Below are 14,967 nucleotides of genomic sequence, written 5' to 3' on the forward strand. Positions count from 1 at the left end.
AAAATTTCTCCTCATCTCCCTCTTTGGTTCTTTTGCTGATCACCTTAAATCTGTGTCCTCTGGTTACCGACCCTCCTGCCACTGGAAACAGTTTCTCCTTATTTATCTCCTATCAAAACACTTCATGATTTTGAACGCCTGGATCAAATCTCTTAACCTTCTCTGCTCCAAGGAGAACAACCCCAGACTCTCCAGTCTATCCACAGAACTGAAGTCCCTCATCCCTGGAACCATTCGAGTAAATTTCCTCTGCACCCTCTCTAAGGCCTTGACATCCTTCCCAGAGTGTGGTGCCCAGAATTGGACACAATACTCCAGCTGGGACCCAACCAGTGATTTGTAAAATTGAGAAAATGTAGGCAAATCCCTCACTGTGGGAGGGTCAAGTCCCAGGGACACCAGGTAAGTAAGAGGGGAAATCAGGGGAACTCTACTCAAAGGCAAACCGAGTTGTGGAATCAGTTCCTAGGGCTGGAGATTTAAGCAGAGGGTGGAAATGGGGTCAAGGAACATTTAGCTATAAGGAGCCGCTCGGCCCATTCACCTGGTGCTAGTACCAGCTGACCATTGGCTCTCTCTCCTCAACTTCCAATTCCTGATATATCTGTCTCTAAATATGTACATCTGGGCTCCTTGATCTTTGTATATATATCTCCCCGGTCAGGGTATCTCCTCCTGAAATCCATGCAAGTGGAACATTAGGTCTGTGTATCTGCACCCTTAGATCTGTGTATCTGCACCCTTAGATCTGTGTATCTGCACCCTTAGATCTGTGTATCTGCACCCTTAGATCTGTGTATCTGCACCCTTAGATCTGTGTATCTGCACCCTTAGATCTGTGTATCTGCACCCTTAGATCTGTGCATCTGAACCCCTAGATCTGGTAACCTGCACCTCAAGATCTCTGTATACCTGCACCCATGATCTGTGTATATGTACCCGTCGGTATGCGTATCTGTACCCCTAGCTCTGTGTACCTGTACCCCTCATTTGGTGTACCTCCACCCTTCCATGTGTGTACCTGCACCCCTCCATTTGTGTATCTATACCCCTAGATCTGTGTATCTGTACCTGTCAATCTGTGTACCTGCACCTCTAGTTCTGTCTATCTGTATCCCTGGATAAGTGTACCTTCACCCCCAGATCTGTGTACCTTCACCCCCAGATCTGTGTACCTTCACCCCCAGATCTGTGTACCTTCACCCCCAGATCTGTGTACCTGCACCCCTAGTTCTGTCTATCTGTATCCCTGGACAAGTGTACCTGCACCCCTGCACTCCGAGCCCGCATGCAGCAAGACCTGGACAACATCCAGGCTTGGGCTGATAAATGGCAAGTAACATTTGCACCAGACAAAGACCATCTCCAACAAGAGAGAGTCTAACCACCTACCCTTGACATTCAACGGCATTACCATCGCCAAATCCCCCACCATCAACATCCTGGAGGTCACCATTGACCAGAAACTTAACTGGACCAGCCATATAAATACTGTGGCTACAAGAGCAGGTCAGAGGCTGGGTATTCTGTGGCGAGTGACTCACCTCCTGACTCCCCAAAGCCTTTCCACCATCTACAAGGCACAAGTCAGGAGTGTGATGGAATACTCTCCACTTGCCTGGATGAGTGCAGCTCCAACAACACTCAAGAAGCTCGACACCATCCAGGACAAAGCAGCCCGCTTGATTGGGACCCCATCCACCACCCTAAACATTCACTCCCTTCACCAGCGGTGCACAGTGGCTGCAGTGTGTACCATCCACAGGATGCACTGCAGCAACTCGCCAAGGCTTCTTCGACAGCACCTCCCAAACCCGCGACCTCTACCACCTAGAAGGACAAGAGCAGCAGGTACATGGGAACAACACCCCACCACCCAGTCTGACCACCTCATGAACATTCTGTCCACCCCACTAACCAGTCTGTCCAACCCATTAGCCGTCCCTTCTAATTGTTTGACAAAGCTCCTACTCCCAGCACTGACCCCCGGTGTACCCCACTCCAAACACTGACCCCTGGGGTACCCCACTCCAAACACTGACCCCTGGGGTACCCCACTCCAAACACTGACCCCTGGTGTACCACACTCCAAACACTGACCCCTGGGGTACCCCAGTCCCAGCCCTGAACCCGGGTGTACCCCAGTCCCAGCCCTGACCCCCGGGGGACCCCAGTCCCAGCCCTGGCCCCCGGGGGACCCCAGTCCCAGCCCTGGCCCCCGGGGGACCCCAGTCCCAGCCCTGGCCCCCGGGGGACCCCAGTCCCAGCCCTGGCCCCCGGGGGACCCCAGTCCCAGCCCTGGCCCCCGGGGGACCCCAGTCCCAGCCCTGGCCCCCGGGGGACCCCAGTCCCAGCCCTGGCCCCCGGGGGACCCCAGTCCCAGCCCTGGCCCCCGGGGGACCCCAGTCCCAGCCCTGGCCCCCGGGGGACCCCAGTCCCAGCCCTGGCCCCCGGGGGACCCCAGTCCCAGCCCTGGCCCCCGGGGGACCCCAGTCCCAGCCCTGGCCCCCGGGGGACCCCAGTCCCAGCCCTGGCCCCCGGGGGACCCCAGTCCCAGCCCTGGCCCCCGGGGGACCCCAGTCCCAGCCCTGGCCCCCGGGGGACCCCAGTCCCAGCCCTGGCCCCCGGGGGACCCCAGTCCCAGCCCTGGCCCCCGGGGGACCCCAGTCCCAGCCCTGGCCCCCGGGGGACCCCAGTCCCAGCCCTGGCCCCCGGGGGACCCCAGTCCCAGCCCTGGCCCCCGGGGGACCCCAGTCCCAGCCCTGGCCCCCGGGGGACCCCAGTCCCAGCCCTGGCCCCCGGGGGACCCCAGTCCCAGCCCTGGCCCCCGGGGGACCCCAGTCCCAGCCCTGGCCCCCGGGGGACCCCAGTCCCAGCCCTGGCCCCCGGGGGACCCCAGTCCCAGCCCTGGCCCCCGGGGGACCCCAGTCCCAGCCCTGGCCCCCGGGGGACCCCAGTCCCAGCCCTGGCCCCCGGGGGACCCCAGTCCCAGCCCTGGCCCCCGGGGGACCCCAGTCCCAGCCCTGGCCCCCGGGGGACCCCAGTCCCAGCCCTGGCCCCCGGGGGACCCCAGTCCCAGCCCTGGCCCCCGGGGGACCCCAGTCCCAGCACCGGCCCCCGGGGGACCCCAGTCCCAGCACCGGCCCCCGGGGTAGCCCACTTCCAGCACCGGCCCCCGGGGTAGCCCACTTCCAGCACCGGCCCCCGGGGTAGCCCACTTCCAGCACCGACCCCCGGGGTAGCCCACTTCCAGCACCGACCCCCGGGGTACCCCAGTCCCAGCACCGACCCCCGGGGTACCCCAGTCCCAGCACCGACCCCCGGGGTACCTCAGTCCCAGCATTGGCCCCCAGGGCCAACACTGACCCCTGGGATTTATCAGACCCAACACTGACCCCTGGGGTACACCAGTCCCAGCACTGACCCCTGGGGTACACCAGTCCCAGCACTGACCCCTGGGGTACACCAGTCCCAGCACTGACCCCTGGGATACACCAGTCCCAGCACTGACCCCCGGGGTACCCAACTCTTAGCACTGACCCCCGGGGTACACCAGTCCCAGCACTGACCCCCGGGGTACCCAACTCTCAGCACTGACCCCCGGGGAACACCAGTCCCAGCACTGACCCCCGGGGTACCCCACTCCCAGCACTGACCCCCGGGGTACCCCACTCCCAGCACTGACCCCCGGGGTACCCCACTCCCAGCACCGACCCCCGGGGTACCCCACTCCCAGCACCGACCCCCGGGGTACCCCAGTCCCAGCACCGACCCCCGGGGTACCCCAGTCCCAGCACCGACCCCCGGGGTACCCCAGTCCCAGCACCGACCCCCGGGGTACCCCACTCCCAGCACCGACCCCCGGGGTACCCCACTCCCAGCACCGACCCCCGGGGTACCCCAGTCCCAGCACCGACCCCCGGGGTACCCCAGTCCCAGCACCGACCCCCGGGGTACCCCAGTCCCAGCACCGACCCCCGGGGTACCCCAGTCCCAGCACCGACCCCCGGGGTACCCCAGTCCCAGCACCGACCCCCGGGGTACCCCAGTCCCAGCACCGACCCCCGGGGTACCCCAGTCCCAGCATTGGCCCCCAGGGCCAACACTGACCCCTGGGGTACACCAGTCCCAGCACTGACCCCTGGGGTACACCAGTCCCAGCACTGACCCCTGGGGTACACCAGTCCCAGCACTGACCCCTGGGGTACACCAGTCCCAGCACTGACCCCTGGGGTACACCAGTCCCAGCACTGACCCCTGGGGTACACCAGTCCCAGCACTGACCCCAGGGGTACACCAGTCCCAGCACTGACCCCTGGGGTACCCCACTCCCAGCACTGACCCCTGGGGTACCCCACTCCCAGCCATTCTCCAGCCCAAAGATCCTGATCATCCCAACTCTTCCTATTCATCACCAACTTACACATCCTCTCACACCAGGCACCTGAATGTTTGTAACAAGCCCCTTGTGGGACACTTTATCCAATGCTTTCTGGAAATGAACATCTATTACAATTCCTTTACCTATGCAATCGGTCAATTCTAAAAGAAACTCTATTAAACTTATCAAAAAGAACTTGTTTTGGAGACTCTGCCCTGTGTAACCCCAGGAACTGGCGTCAGCGTCTAATCTCTCATTCTCTTTTATTCGACAGGAACTGGTGTGCCTTTGTAGTGACACGTGTTGTGTCCTGTGTCATAGAGGATGGCGTAGCAACATATATTAAACCAGAGTACCAGCCCTGTGGATGGGGGCAGTTACAGTGCCCACGGGCAGTGATGTGAGTGTTTACAGTTACAGTGCCCACGGGCAGTGATGTGAGTGTTTACAGTTACAGTGCCCACGGGCAGTGATGTGAGTGTTTACAGTTACAGAGCCCACGGGCAGTGATGTGAGTGTTTACAGTTACAGAGCCCAGGGGCAGTGATGTGAGTGTTGACAGTTACAGTGCCCACGGGCAGTGATGTGAGTGTTTACAGTTAGAGTGCCCACGGGCAGTGATGAGTGTTTACAGTTACCGAGCCCATGGGCAGTGACGTGAGTGTTTACAGTTAGAGTGCCCACGGGCAGTGATGTGAGTGTTTACAGTTACAGTGCCCATGGGCAGTGATGAGTGTTTATAGTTACAGAGCCCAGGGGCAGTGATGAGTGTTTACAGTTACAGTGCCCATGGGCAGTGATGAGTGTTTACAGTTACAGTGCCCACGGGCAGTGATGAGTGTTTATAGTTACAGTGCCCAGGGGCAGTGATGAGTGTTTACAGTTACAGAGCCCACGGGCAGTGATGTGAGTGTTTACAGTTACAGAGCCCAGGGGCAGTGATGAGTGTTTACAGTTACAGTGCCCAGGGGCAGTGATGTGAGTGTTTACAGTTACAGTGCCCAGGGGCAGTGATGAGTGTTTACAGTTACAGTGCCCACGGGCAGTGATGAGTGTTTACAGTTACAGTGCCCAGGGGCAGTGATGTGAGTGTTTATAGTTACAGAGCCCACGGGCAGTGATGAGTGTTTACAGTTACAGAGCCCAGGGGCAGTGATGAGTGTTTACAGTTACAGTGCCCACGGGCAGTGATGAGTGTTTACAGTTACAGTGCCCAGGGGCAGTGATGAGTGTTTACAGTTACAGAGCCCATGGGCAGTGATGTGAGTGTTTACAGCTACAGTGCCCACGGGCAGTGATGAGTGTTGACAGTTACAGTGCCCACGGGCAGTGATGTGAATGTTTACAGTTACAGTGCCCACGGGCAGTGATGTGAGTGTTTACAGTTACAGTGCCCACGGGCAGTGATGAGTGTTTACAGTTACAGTGCCCATGGGCAGTGATGTGAATGTTTACAGTTACAGTGCCCACGGGCAGTGATGAGTGTTTACAGTTACAGTGCCCACGGGCAGTGATGTGAGTGTTTACAGTTACAGTGCCCACGGGCAGTGATGTGAATGTTTACAGTTACAGTGCCCACGGGCAGTGATGAGTGTTTACAGTTACAGTGCCCACGGGCAGTGATGTGAATGTTTACAGTTACAGTGCCCACGGGCAGTGCTGAGTGTTTACAGTTATAGTGCCCACGGGCAGTGATGTGAGTGTTTACAGTTACAGTGCCCACAGGCAGTGATGAGTGTTTACAGTTACAGTGCCCACGGGCAGTGATGTGAATGTTTACAGTTACAGTGCCCACGGGCAGTGATGAGTGTTTACAGTTACAGTGCCCACGGGCAGTGATGTGAGTGTTTACAGTTACAGTGCCCACGGGCAGTGATGTGAATGTTTACAGTTACAGTGCCCACGGGCAGTGATGAGTGTTTACAGTTACAGTGCCCACGGGCAGTGATGTGAATGTTTACAGTTACAGTGCCCAGGGGCAGTGATGTAAATGTTTACAGTTACAGTGCCCAGGGGCAGTGATGTGAGTGTTTACAGTTACAGTGCCCACGGGCAATGATGTGAGTGTTTACAGTTACAGAGCCCAGGGGCAGTGATGAGTGTTTACAGTTACAGTGCCCACGGGCAGTGATGAGTGTTTACAGTTACAGTGCCCAGGGGCAGTGATGAGTGTTTACAGTTACAGTGCCCACAGGCAGTGACGAGTGTTTATATTTACAGAGCCCACGGGCAGTGATGAGTGTTTACAGTTACAGAGCCCACGGGCAGTGATGAGTGTTTACAGTTACAGAGCCCACGGGCAGTGATGATTGTTTACAGTTACAGTGCCCAGCGGTAGTGATGTGAGTGTTTACAGTTACAGAGCCCAGGGGCAGTGATGTGAGTATTTGCAGTTACAGTGCCCACGGGCAGTGATGTGAGTGTTTAAAGTTACAGAGCCCAGCGGTAGTGATGAGTGTTTACAGTTACAGTGCCCACAGGCAGTGATGTGAGTGTTTACAGTTACAGTGCCCATGGGCAGTGATGTGAGTGTTTACAGTTACAGTGCCCACAGGCAGTGATGTGAGTGTTTACAGTTACAGTGCCCACGGGCAGTGATGTGAGTGTTTACAGTTACAGAGCCCACGGGCAGTGATGAGTGTGTACAGTTACAGAGCCCACGGGCAGTGATGTGAGTGTTTACAGTTACAGTGCCCACGGGCAGTGATGTGAGTGTTTACAGTTACAGTGCCCACGGGCAGTGATATGAGTGTTTACAGTTACAGTGCCCATGGGCAGTGATGTGAGTGTTTACAGTTACAGTGCCCACGGGCAGTGATGAGTGTTTACAGTTACAGAGCCCACGGGCAGTGATGTGAGTGTTTACAGTTACAGTGCCCAGCGGTAGTGATGAGTGTTTACAGTTACAGTGCCCACAGGCAGTGATGTGAGTGTTGACAGTTACAGTGCCCATGGGCAGTGATGTGAGTGTTTACAGTTACAGTGCCCACGGGCAGTGATGTGAGTGTTTACAGTTACAGTGCCCACGGGCAGTGATGTGAGTGTTTACAGTTACCGAGCCCACGGGCAGTGATGAGTGTTTACAGTTACAGTGCCCACGGGCAGTGATGAGTGTTTATAGTTACAGTGCCCATGGGCAGTGATGAGTGTTTACAGTTACAGAGCCCATGGGCAGTGATGTGAGTGTTTACAGTTACAGTGCCCACGGGCAGTGATGTGAGTGTTTACAGTTACAGTGCCCATGGGCAGTGATGTGAGTGTTTACAGTTACAGTGCCCATGGGCAGTGATGAGTGTTTACAGTTACAGTGCCCACGGGCAGTGATGTGAGTGTTTATAGTTACAGTGCCCATGGGCAGTGATGAGTGTTTATAGCTACAGTGCCCACGGGCAGTGATGTGTGTTTACAGTTACAGTGCCCACGGGCAGTGATGAGTGTTAACAGTTACAGTGCCCACGGGCAGTGATGTGAGTGTTTACAGGTACAGTGCCCACGGGCAGTGATGAGTGTTTACAGGTACAGTGCCCAGGGGCAGTGATGAGTGTTTACAGTTACAGAGCCCATGGGCAGTGATGAGTGTTTACAGTTACAGTGCCCATGGGCAGTGATGAGTGTTTATAGTTACAGAGCCCACGGGCAGTGATGAGTGTTTACAGTTACAGTGCCCACGGGCAGTGATGTGAGTGTTTATAGTTACAGTGCCCACGGGCAGTGATGTGAGTGTTTATAGTTACAGTGCCCACGGGCAGTGATGTGAGTGTTTATAGTTACAGTGCCCACAGGCAGTGATGAGTGTTTATCGTTACAGTGCCCAGGGGCAGTGATGAGTGTTTACAGTTACAGTGCCCAGGGGCAGTGATGTGAGTGTTTACAGTTACAGAGCCCAGGGGCAGTGATGAGTGTTTCCAGTTACAGTGCCCACGGGCAGTGATGTGAGTGTTTACAGTTACAGTGCCCACGGGCAGTGATGTGAGTGTTTACAGTTACAGTGCCCACGGGCAGTGATGAGTGTTTACAGTTACAGTGCCCACAGGCAGTGATGTGAAAGTTTACAGTTACAGTGCCCAGGGGCAGTGATGAGTGTTTACAGTTACAGTGCCCAGGGGCAGTGATGTGAGTGTTTATAGTTACAGTGCCCACGGGCAGTGATGTGAGTGTTTACAGTTACAGTGCCCACGGGCAGTGATGTGTGTTCACAGTTACAGTGCCCACGGGCAGTGATGAGTGTTTACAGTTACAGTGCCCACGGGCAGTGATGAGTGTTTACAGGTACAGTGCCCACGGGCAGTGATGAGTGTTTACAGTTACAGTGCCCACGGGCAGTGATGTGTGTTTACAGTTACAGTGCCCACGGGCAGTGATGAGTGTTAACAGTTACAGTGCCCACGGGCAGTGATGTGAGTGTTTACAGGTACAGTGATGTGAGTGTTTACAGTTGCAGTGCCCATGGGCAGTGATGAGTGTTTACAGTTACAGAGCCCATGGGCAGTGATGAGTGTTTATAGTTACAGTGCCCACGGGCAGTGATGTGTGTTTACAGTTACAGTGCCCACGGGCAGTGATGTGTGTTTACAGTTACAGTGCCCACGGGCAGTGATGAGTGTTTCCAGTTACAGTGCCCACGGGCAGTGATGTGAGTGTTTACAGTTACAGTGCCCACGGGCAGTGATGTGAGTGTTTACAGTTACAGTGCCCACGGGCAGTGATGAGTGTTTACAGTTACAGTGCCCACGGGCAGTGATGTGAGTGTTTACAGTTACAGAGCCCACGGGCAGTGATGAGTGTTTCCAGTTACAGTGCCCACGGGCAGTGATGTGAGTGTTTACAGTTACAGAGCCCAGGGGCAGTGATGAGTGTTTACAGTTACAGTGCCCACGGGCAGTGATGAGTGTTTGCAGTTACAGTGCCCAGGGGCAGTGATGAGTGTTTACAGTTACAGTGCCCAGGGGCAGTGATGTGAATGTTTACAGTTACAGTGCCCAAGGGCAGTGATGAGTGTTTACAGTTACAGTGCCCAGGGGCAGTGATGTGAAAGTTTACAGTTACAGTGCCCAGGGGCAGTGATGAGTGTTTACAGTTACAGTGCCCACGGGCAGTGATGAGTGTTTACAGTTACAGAGCCCATGGGCAGTGATGTGAGTGTTTACAGTTACAGTGCCCATGGGCAGTAATGAGTGTTTACAGTTACAGTGCCCACGGGCAGTGATGTGAGTGTTTACAGTTACAGTGCCCACGGGCAGTGATGAGTGTTTATAGCTACAGTGCCCACGGGCAGTGATGAGTGTTTACAGTTACAGTGCCCAGGGGCAGTGATGACTGTTTACAGTTACAGTGCCCACGGGCAGTGATGTGAGTGTTTCCAGTTACAGAGCCCAGGGGCAGTGATGTTAGTGTTTACAGTTACAGTGCCCATGGGCAGTGATGTGAGTGTTTACAGTTACAGAGCCCATGGGCAGTGATGAGTGTTTAGAGTTACAGAGCCCATGGGCAGTGATGTGAGTGTTTACAGTTACAGTGCCCACGGGCAGTGATGTGAGTGTTTATAGTTACAGAGCCCAGGGGCAGTGATGTGAGTGTTTACAGTTACAGTGCCCATGGGCAGTGATGTGAGTGTTTACAGTTACAGAGCCCATGGGCAGTGATGTGAGTGTTTACAGTTACAGTGCCCACGGGCAGTGATGTGAGTGTTTACAGTTACAGAGCCCAGGGCCAGTGATGAGTGTTTACAGGTACAGTGCCCACGGGCAGTGATGAGTGTTTACAGGTACAGTGCCCACGGGCAGTGATGAGTGTTTACAGTTACAGTGCCCACGGGCAGTGATGTGTGTTTACAGTTACAGTGCCCACGGGCAGTGATGAGTGTTAACAGTTACAGTGCCCACGGGCAGTGAAGTCAGTGTTTACAGGTACAGTGCCCACGGGCAGTGATGAGTGTTTATACAGGTACAGTGCCCACGGGCAGTGATGAGTGTTTATAGTTACAGTGCCCATGGGCAGTGATGAGTGTTTATAGTTACAGTGCCCATCGGCAGTGATGAGTGTTTATAGTTACAGTGCCCACGGGCAGTGATGTGTGTTTACAGTTACAGTGCCCATGGGCAGTGATGAGTGTTTATAGTTACAGAGCCCACGGGCAGTGATGAGTGTTTACAGTTACAGTGCCCATGGGCAGTGATGTGAGTGTTTACAGTTACAGTGCCCATGGGCAGTGATGTGAGTGTTTACAGTTACAGAGCCCAGGGCCAGTGATGAGTGTTTATAGTTACAGTGCCCACGGGCAGTGATGAGTGTTTACAGTTACAGTGCCCACGGGCAGTGATGTGAGTGTTTACAGTTACAGAGCCCAGGGCCAGTGATGAGTGTTTATAGTTACAGTGCCCACGGGCAGTGATGAGTGTTTATAGTTACAGTGCCCACGGGCAGTGATGTGAGTGTTTACAGGTACAGTGCCCACGGGCAGTGATGAGTGTTTACAGTTACAGTGCCCACGGGCAGTGATGTGAGTGTTTACAGTTACAGAGCCCAGGGCCAGTGATGAGTGTTTATAGTTACAGTGCCCACGGGCAGTGATGAGTGTTTATAGTTACAGTGCCCACGGGCAGTGATGTGTGTTTACAGTTACAGAGCCCACGGGCAGTGATGTGAGTGTTTACAGTTACAGTGCCCACGGGCAGTGATGTGTGTTTACAGTTACAGAGCCCACGGGCAGTGATGTGAGTGTTTACAGTTACAGTGCCCACGGGCAGTGATGTGTGTTTACAGTTACAGTGCCCACGGGCAGTGATGAGTGTTAACAGTTACAGTGCCCACGGGCAGTGATGTGAGTGTTTACAGGTACAGTGCCCACGGGCAGTGATGTGAGTGTTTACAGTTACAGAGCCCATGGGCAGTGATGAGTGTTTATAGTTACAGAGCCCATGGGCAGTGATGAGTGTTTATAGTTACAGTGCCCACGGGCAGTGATGTGTGTTTACAGTTACAGTGCCCATGGGCAGTGATGAGTGTTTACAGTTACAGTGCCCATGGGCAGTGATGAGTGTTTACAGTTACAGTGCCCACGGGCAGTGATGTGAGTGTTTATAGTTACAGTGCCCACGGGCAGTGATGTGAGTGTTTATAGTTACAGTGCCCACAGGCAGTGATGAGTGTTTATCGTTACAGAGCCCAGGGGCAGTGATGAGTGTTTACAGTTACAGTGCCCAGGGGCAGTGATGTGAGTGTTTATAGTTACAGAGCCCAGGGGCAGTGATGAGTGTTTCCAGTTACAGTGCCCACGGGCAGTGATGTGAGTGTTTACAGTTACAGTGCCCACGGGCAGTGATGTGAGTGTTTACAGTTACAGTGCCCACGGGCAGTGATGTGAGTGTTTACAGTTACAGAGCCCACGGGCAGTGATGTGAGTGTTTACAGTTACAGAGCCCACGGGCAGTGATGTGAGTGTTTACAGTTACAGAGCCCACGGGCAGTGATGAGTGTTTCCAGTTACAGTGCCCACGGGCAGTGATGTGAGTGTTTACAGTTACAGAGCCCAGGGGCAGTGATGAGTGTTTACAGTTACAGTGCCCACGGGCAGTGATGAGTGTTTACAGTTACAGTGCCCAGGGGCAGTGATGAGTGTTTACAGTTACAGTGCCCAGGGGCAGTGATGTGAATGTTTACAGTTACAGTGCCCAGGGGCAGTGATGAGTGTTTACAGTTACAGTGCCCAGGGGCAGTGATGTGAAAGTTTACAGTTACAGTGCCCAGGGGCAGTGATGAGTGTTTACAGTTACAGTGCCCAGGGGCAGTGATGTGAGTGTATATAGTTGCAGTGCCCAGGGGCAGTGATGTGAGTGTTTACAGTTACAGTGCCCACGGGCAGTGATGAGTGTTTACAGTTACAGTGCCCATGGGCAGTGATGTGAGTGTTTACAGTTACAGTGCCCATGGGCAGTAATGAGTGTTTACAGTTACAGTGCCCACGGGCAGTGATGTGAGTGTTTACAGTTACAGTGCCCACGGGCAGTGATGAGTGTTTATAGCTACAGTGCCCACGGGCAGTGATGAGTGTTTATAGTTACAGTGCCCACGGGCAGTGATGTGAGTGTTTACAGTTACAGTGCCCAGGGGCAGTGATGACTGTTTACAGTTACAGTGCCCAGGGGCAGTGATGACTGTTTACAGTTACAGTGCCCACGGGCAGTGATGTGAGTGTTTACAGTTACAGTGCCCACGGGCAGTGATGAGTGTTTATAGCTACAGTGCCCACGGGCAGTGATGAGTGTTTATAGTTACAGTGCCCACGGGCAGTGATGTGAGTGTTTACAGTTACAGTGCCCACGGGCAGTGATGAGTGTTTATAGCTACAGTGCCCACGGGCAGTGATGAGTGTTTATAGTTACAGTGCCCACGGGCAGTGATGTGAGTGTTTATAGTTACAGAGCCCAGGGGCAGTGATGTGAGTGTTTACAGTTACAGAGCCCATGGGCAGTGATGAGTGTTTACAGTTACAGTGCCCACGGGCAGTGATGTGAGTGTTTCCCGTTACAGAGCCCAGGGGCAGTGATGTGAGTGTTTATAGTTACAGTGCCCACGGGCAGTGATGTGAGTGTTTATAGTTACAGAGCCCAGGGGCAGTGATGAGTGTTTACAGTTACAGTGCCCAGGGGCAGTGATGTGAGTGTTTAAAGTTACAGAGCCCAGGGGCAGTGATGTGAGTGTTTACAGTTACAGTGCCCATGGGCAGTGATGTGAGTGTTTACAGTTACAGTGCCCACGGGCAGTGATGTGAGTGTTTACAGTTACAGTGCCCACGGGCAGTGATGTGAGTGTTTATAGTTACAGAGCCCAGGGGCAGTGATGAGTGTTTACAGTTACAGTGCCCAGGGGCAGTGATGTGAGTGTTTACAGTTACAGAGCCCAGGGGCAGTGATGAGTGTTTACAGTTACAGTGCCCATGGGCAGTAATGTGAGTGTTTACAGTTACAGTGCCCACGGGCAGTGATGTGAGTGTTTACAGTTACAGTGCCCATGGGCAGTGATGTGAGTGTTTATAGTTACAGAGCCCAGGGGCAGTGATGAGTGTTTACAGTTACAGTGCCCAGGGCCAGTGATGTGTGTTTACAGGTACAGTGCCCACGGGCAGTGATGAGTGTTTACAGTTACAGTGCCCACGGGCAGTGATGTGTGTTTACAGTTACAGTGCCCACGGGCAGTGATGAGTGTTAACAGTTACAGTGCCCACGGGCAGTGATGTCAGTGTTTACAGGTACAGTGCCCACGGGCAGTGATGAGTGTTTATAGTTACAGAGCCCATGGGCAGTGATGAGTGTTTATAGTTACAGAGCCCATGGGCAGTGATGAGTGTTTATAGTTACAGAGCCCATGGGCAGTGATGAGTGTTTATAGTTACAGTGCCCATGGGCAGTGATGTGAGTGTTTACAGTTACAGTGCCCACGGGCAGTGATGAGTGTTTACAGGTACAGTGATGTGAGTGTTTACAGTTACAGTGCCCATGGGCAGTGATGAGTGTTTATAGTTGCAGAGCCCATGGGCAGTGATGAGTGTTTATAGTTACAGTGCCCATGGGCAGTGATGAGTGTTTATAGTTACAGTGCCCATGGGCAGTGATGAGTGTTTATCGTTACAGTGCCCACGGGCAGTGATGTGTGTTTACAGTTACAGTGCCCATGGGCAGTGATGAGTGTGTATAGTTACAGAGCCCACGGGCAGTGATGAGTGTTTACAGTTACAGTGCCCACGGGCAGTGATGTGAGTGTTTATAGTTACAGTGTCAACGGGCAGTGATGTGAGTGTTTATAGTTACAGTGCCCACAGGCAGTGATGAGTGTTTATCGTTACAGTGCCCAGGGGCAGTGATGAGTGTTTACAGTTACAGAGCCCAGGGGCAGTGATGAGTGTTTCCAGTTACAGTGCCCACGGGCAGTGATGTGAGTGTTTCCAGTTACAGTGCCCACGGGCAGTGATGTGAGTGTTTACAGTTACAGTGCCCACGGGCAGTGATGTGAGTGTTTACAGTTACAGTGCCCACGGGCAGTGATGAGTGTTTACAGTTACAGTGCCCACGGGCAGTGATGTGAGTGTTTACAGTTACAGAGCCCACGGGCAGTGATGAGTGTTTCCAGTTACAGTGCCCACGGGCAGTGATGTGAGTGTTTACAGTTACAGTGCCCACGGGCAGTGATGAGTGTTTCCAGTTACAGTGCCCATGGGCAGTGATGTGAGTGTTTATAGTTACAGAGCCCACAGGCAGTGATGAGTGTTTACAGTTACAGTGCCCAGGGGCAGTGATGAGTGTTTACAGTTACAGTGCCCACGGGCAGTGATGTAAGTGTTTATAGTTACAGAGCCCAGGGGCAGTGATGTGAGTGTTTACAGTTACAGTGCCCACAGGCAGTGATGTGAGTGTTTATAGTTACAGAGCCCAGGGGCAGTGATGAGTGTTTATAGTTACAGTGCCCACGGGCAGTGATGAGTGTTTACACTTACAGAGCCCAGGGGCAGTGATGAGTGTTTACAGTTACAGTGCCCAGGGGCAGTGATGAGTGTTTATAGTTACAGTGCCCACGGGCAGTGATGAGTGTTT

The 14,967-nt window shown here is 54.0% G+C and overlaps 1 protein-coding gene across 1 annotated transcript in view; it reads left to right on the forward strand.

Moving 5' to 3' along the window:
• LOC137313770 (EMILIN-1-A-like) overlaps window positions 1-14,967 on the forward strand; it is a 68,181-nt gene that overhangs the window by 1,008 nt on the left and 52,206 nt on the right. Inside the window, exon 2 of the mRNA XM_067979560.1 lies at window positions 4,656-4,781. Coding sequence (XP_067835661.1) covers window positions 4,656-4,781 — 126 coding nt within the window. The remainder of the gene's footprint in view (window positions 1-4,655; window positions 4,782-14,967) is intronic.

Source organism: Heptranchias perlo, unplaced genomic scaffold (assembly GCF_035084215.1).
Source record: "Heptranchias perlo isolate sHepPer1 unplaced genomic scaffold, sHepPer1.hap1 HAP1_SCAFFOLD_475, whole genome shotgun sequence".
In the NCBI taxonomy this organism is placed as follows: domain Eukaryota; kingdom Metazoa; phylum Chordata; class Chondrichthyes; order Hexanchiformes; family Hexanchidae; genus Heptranchias; species Heptranchias perlo.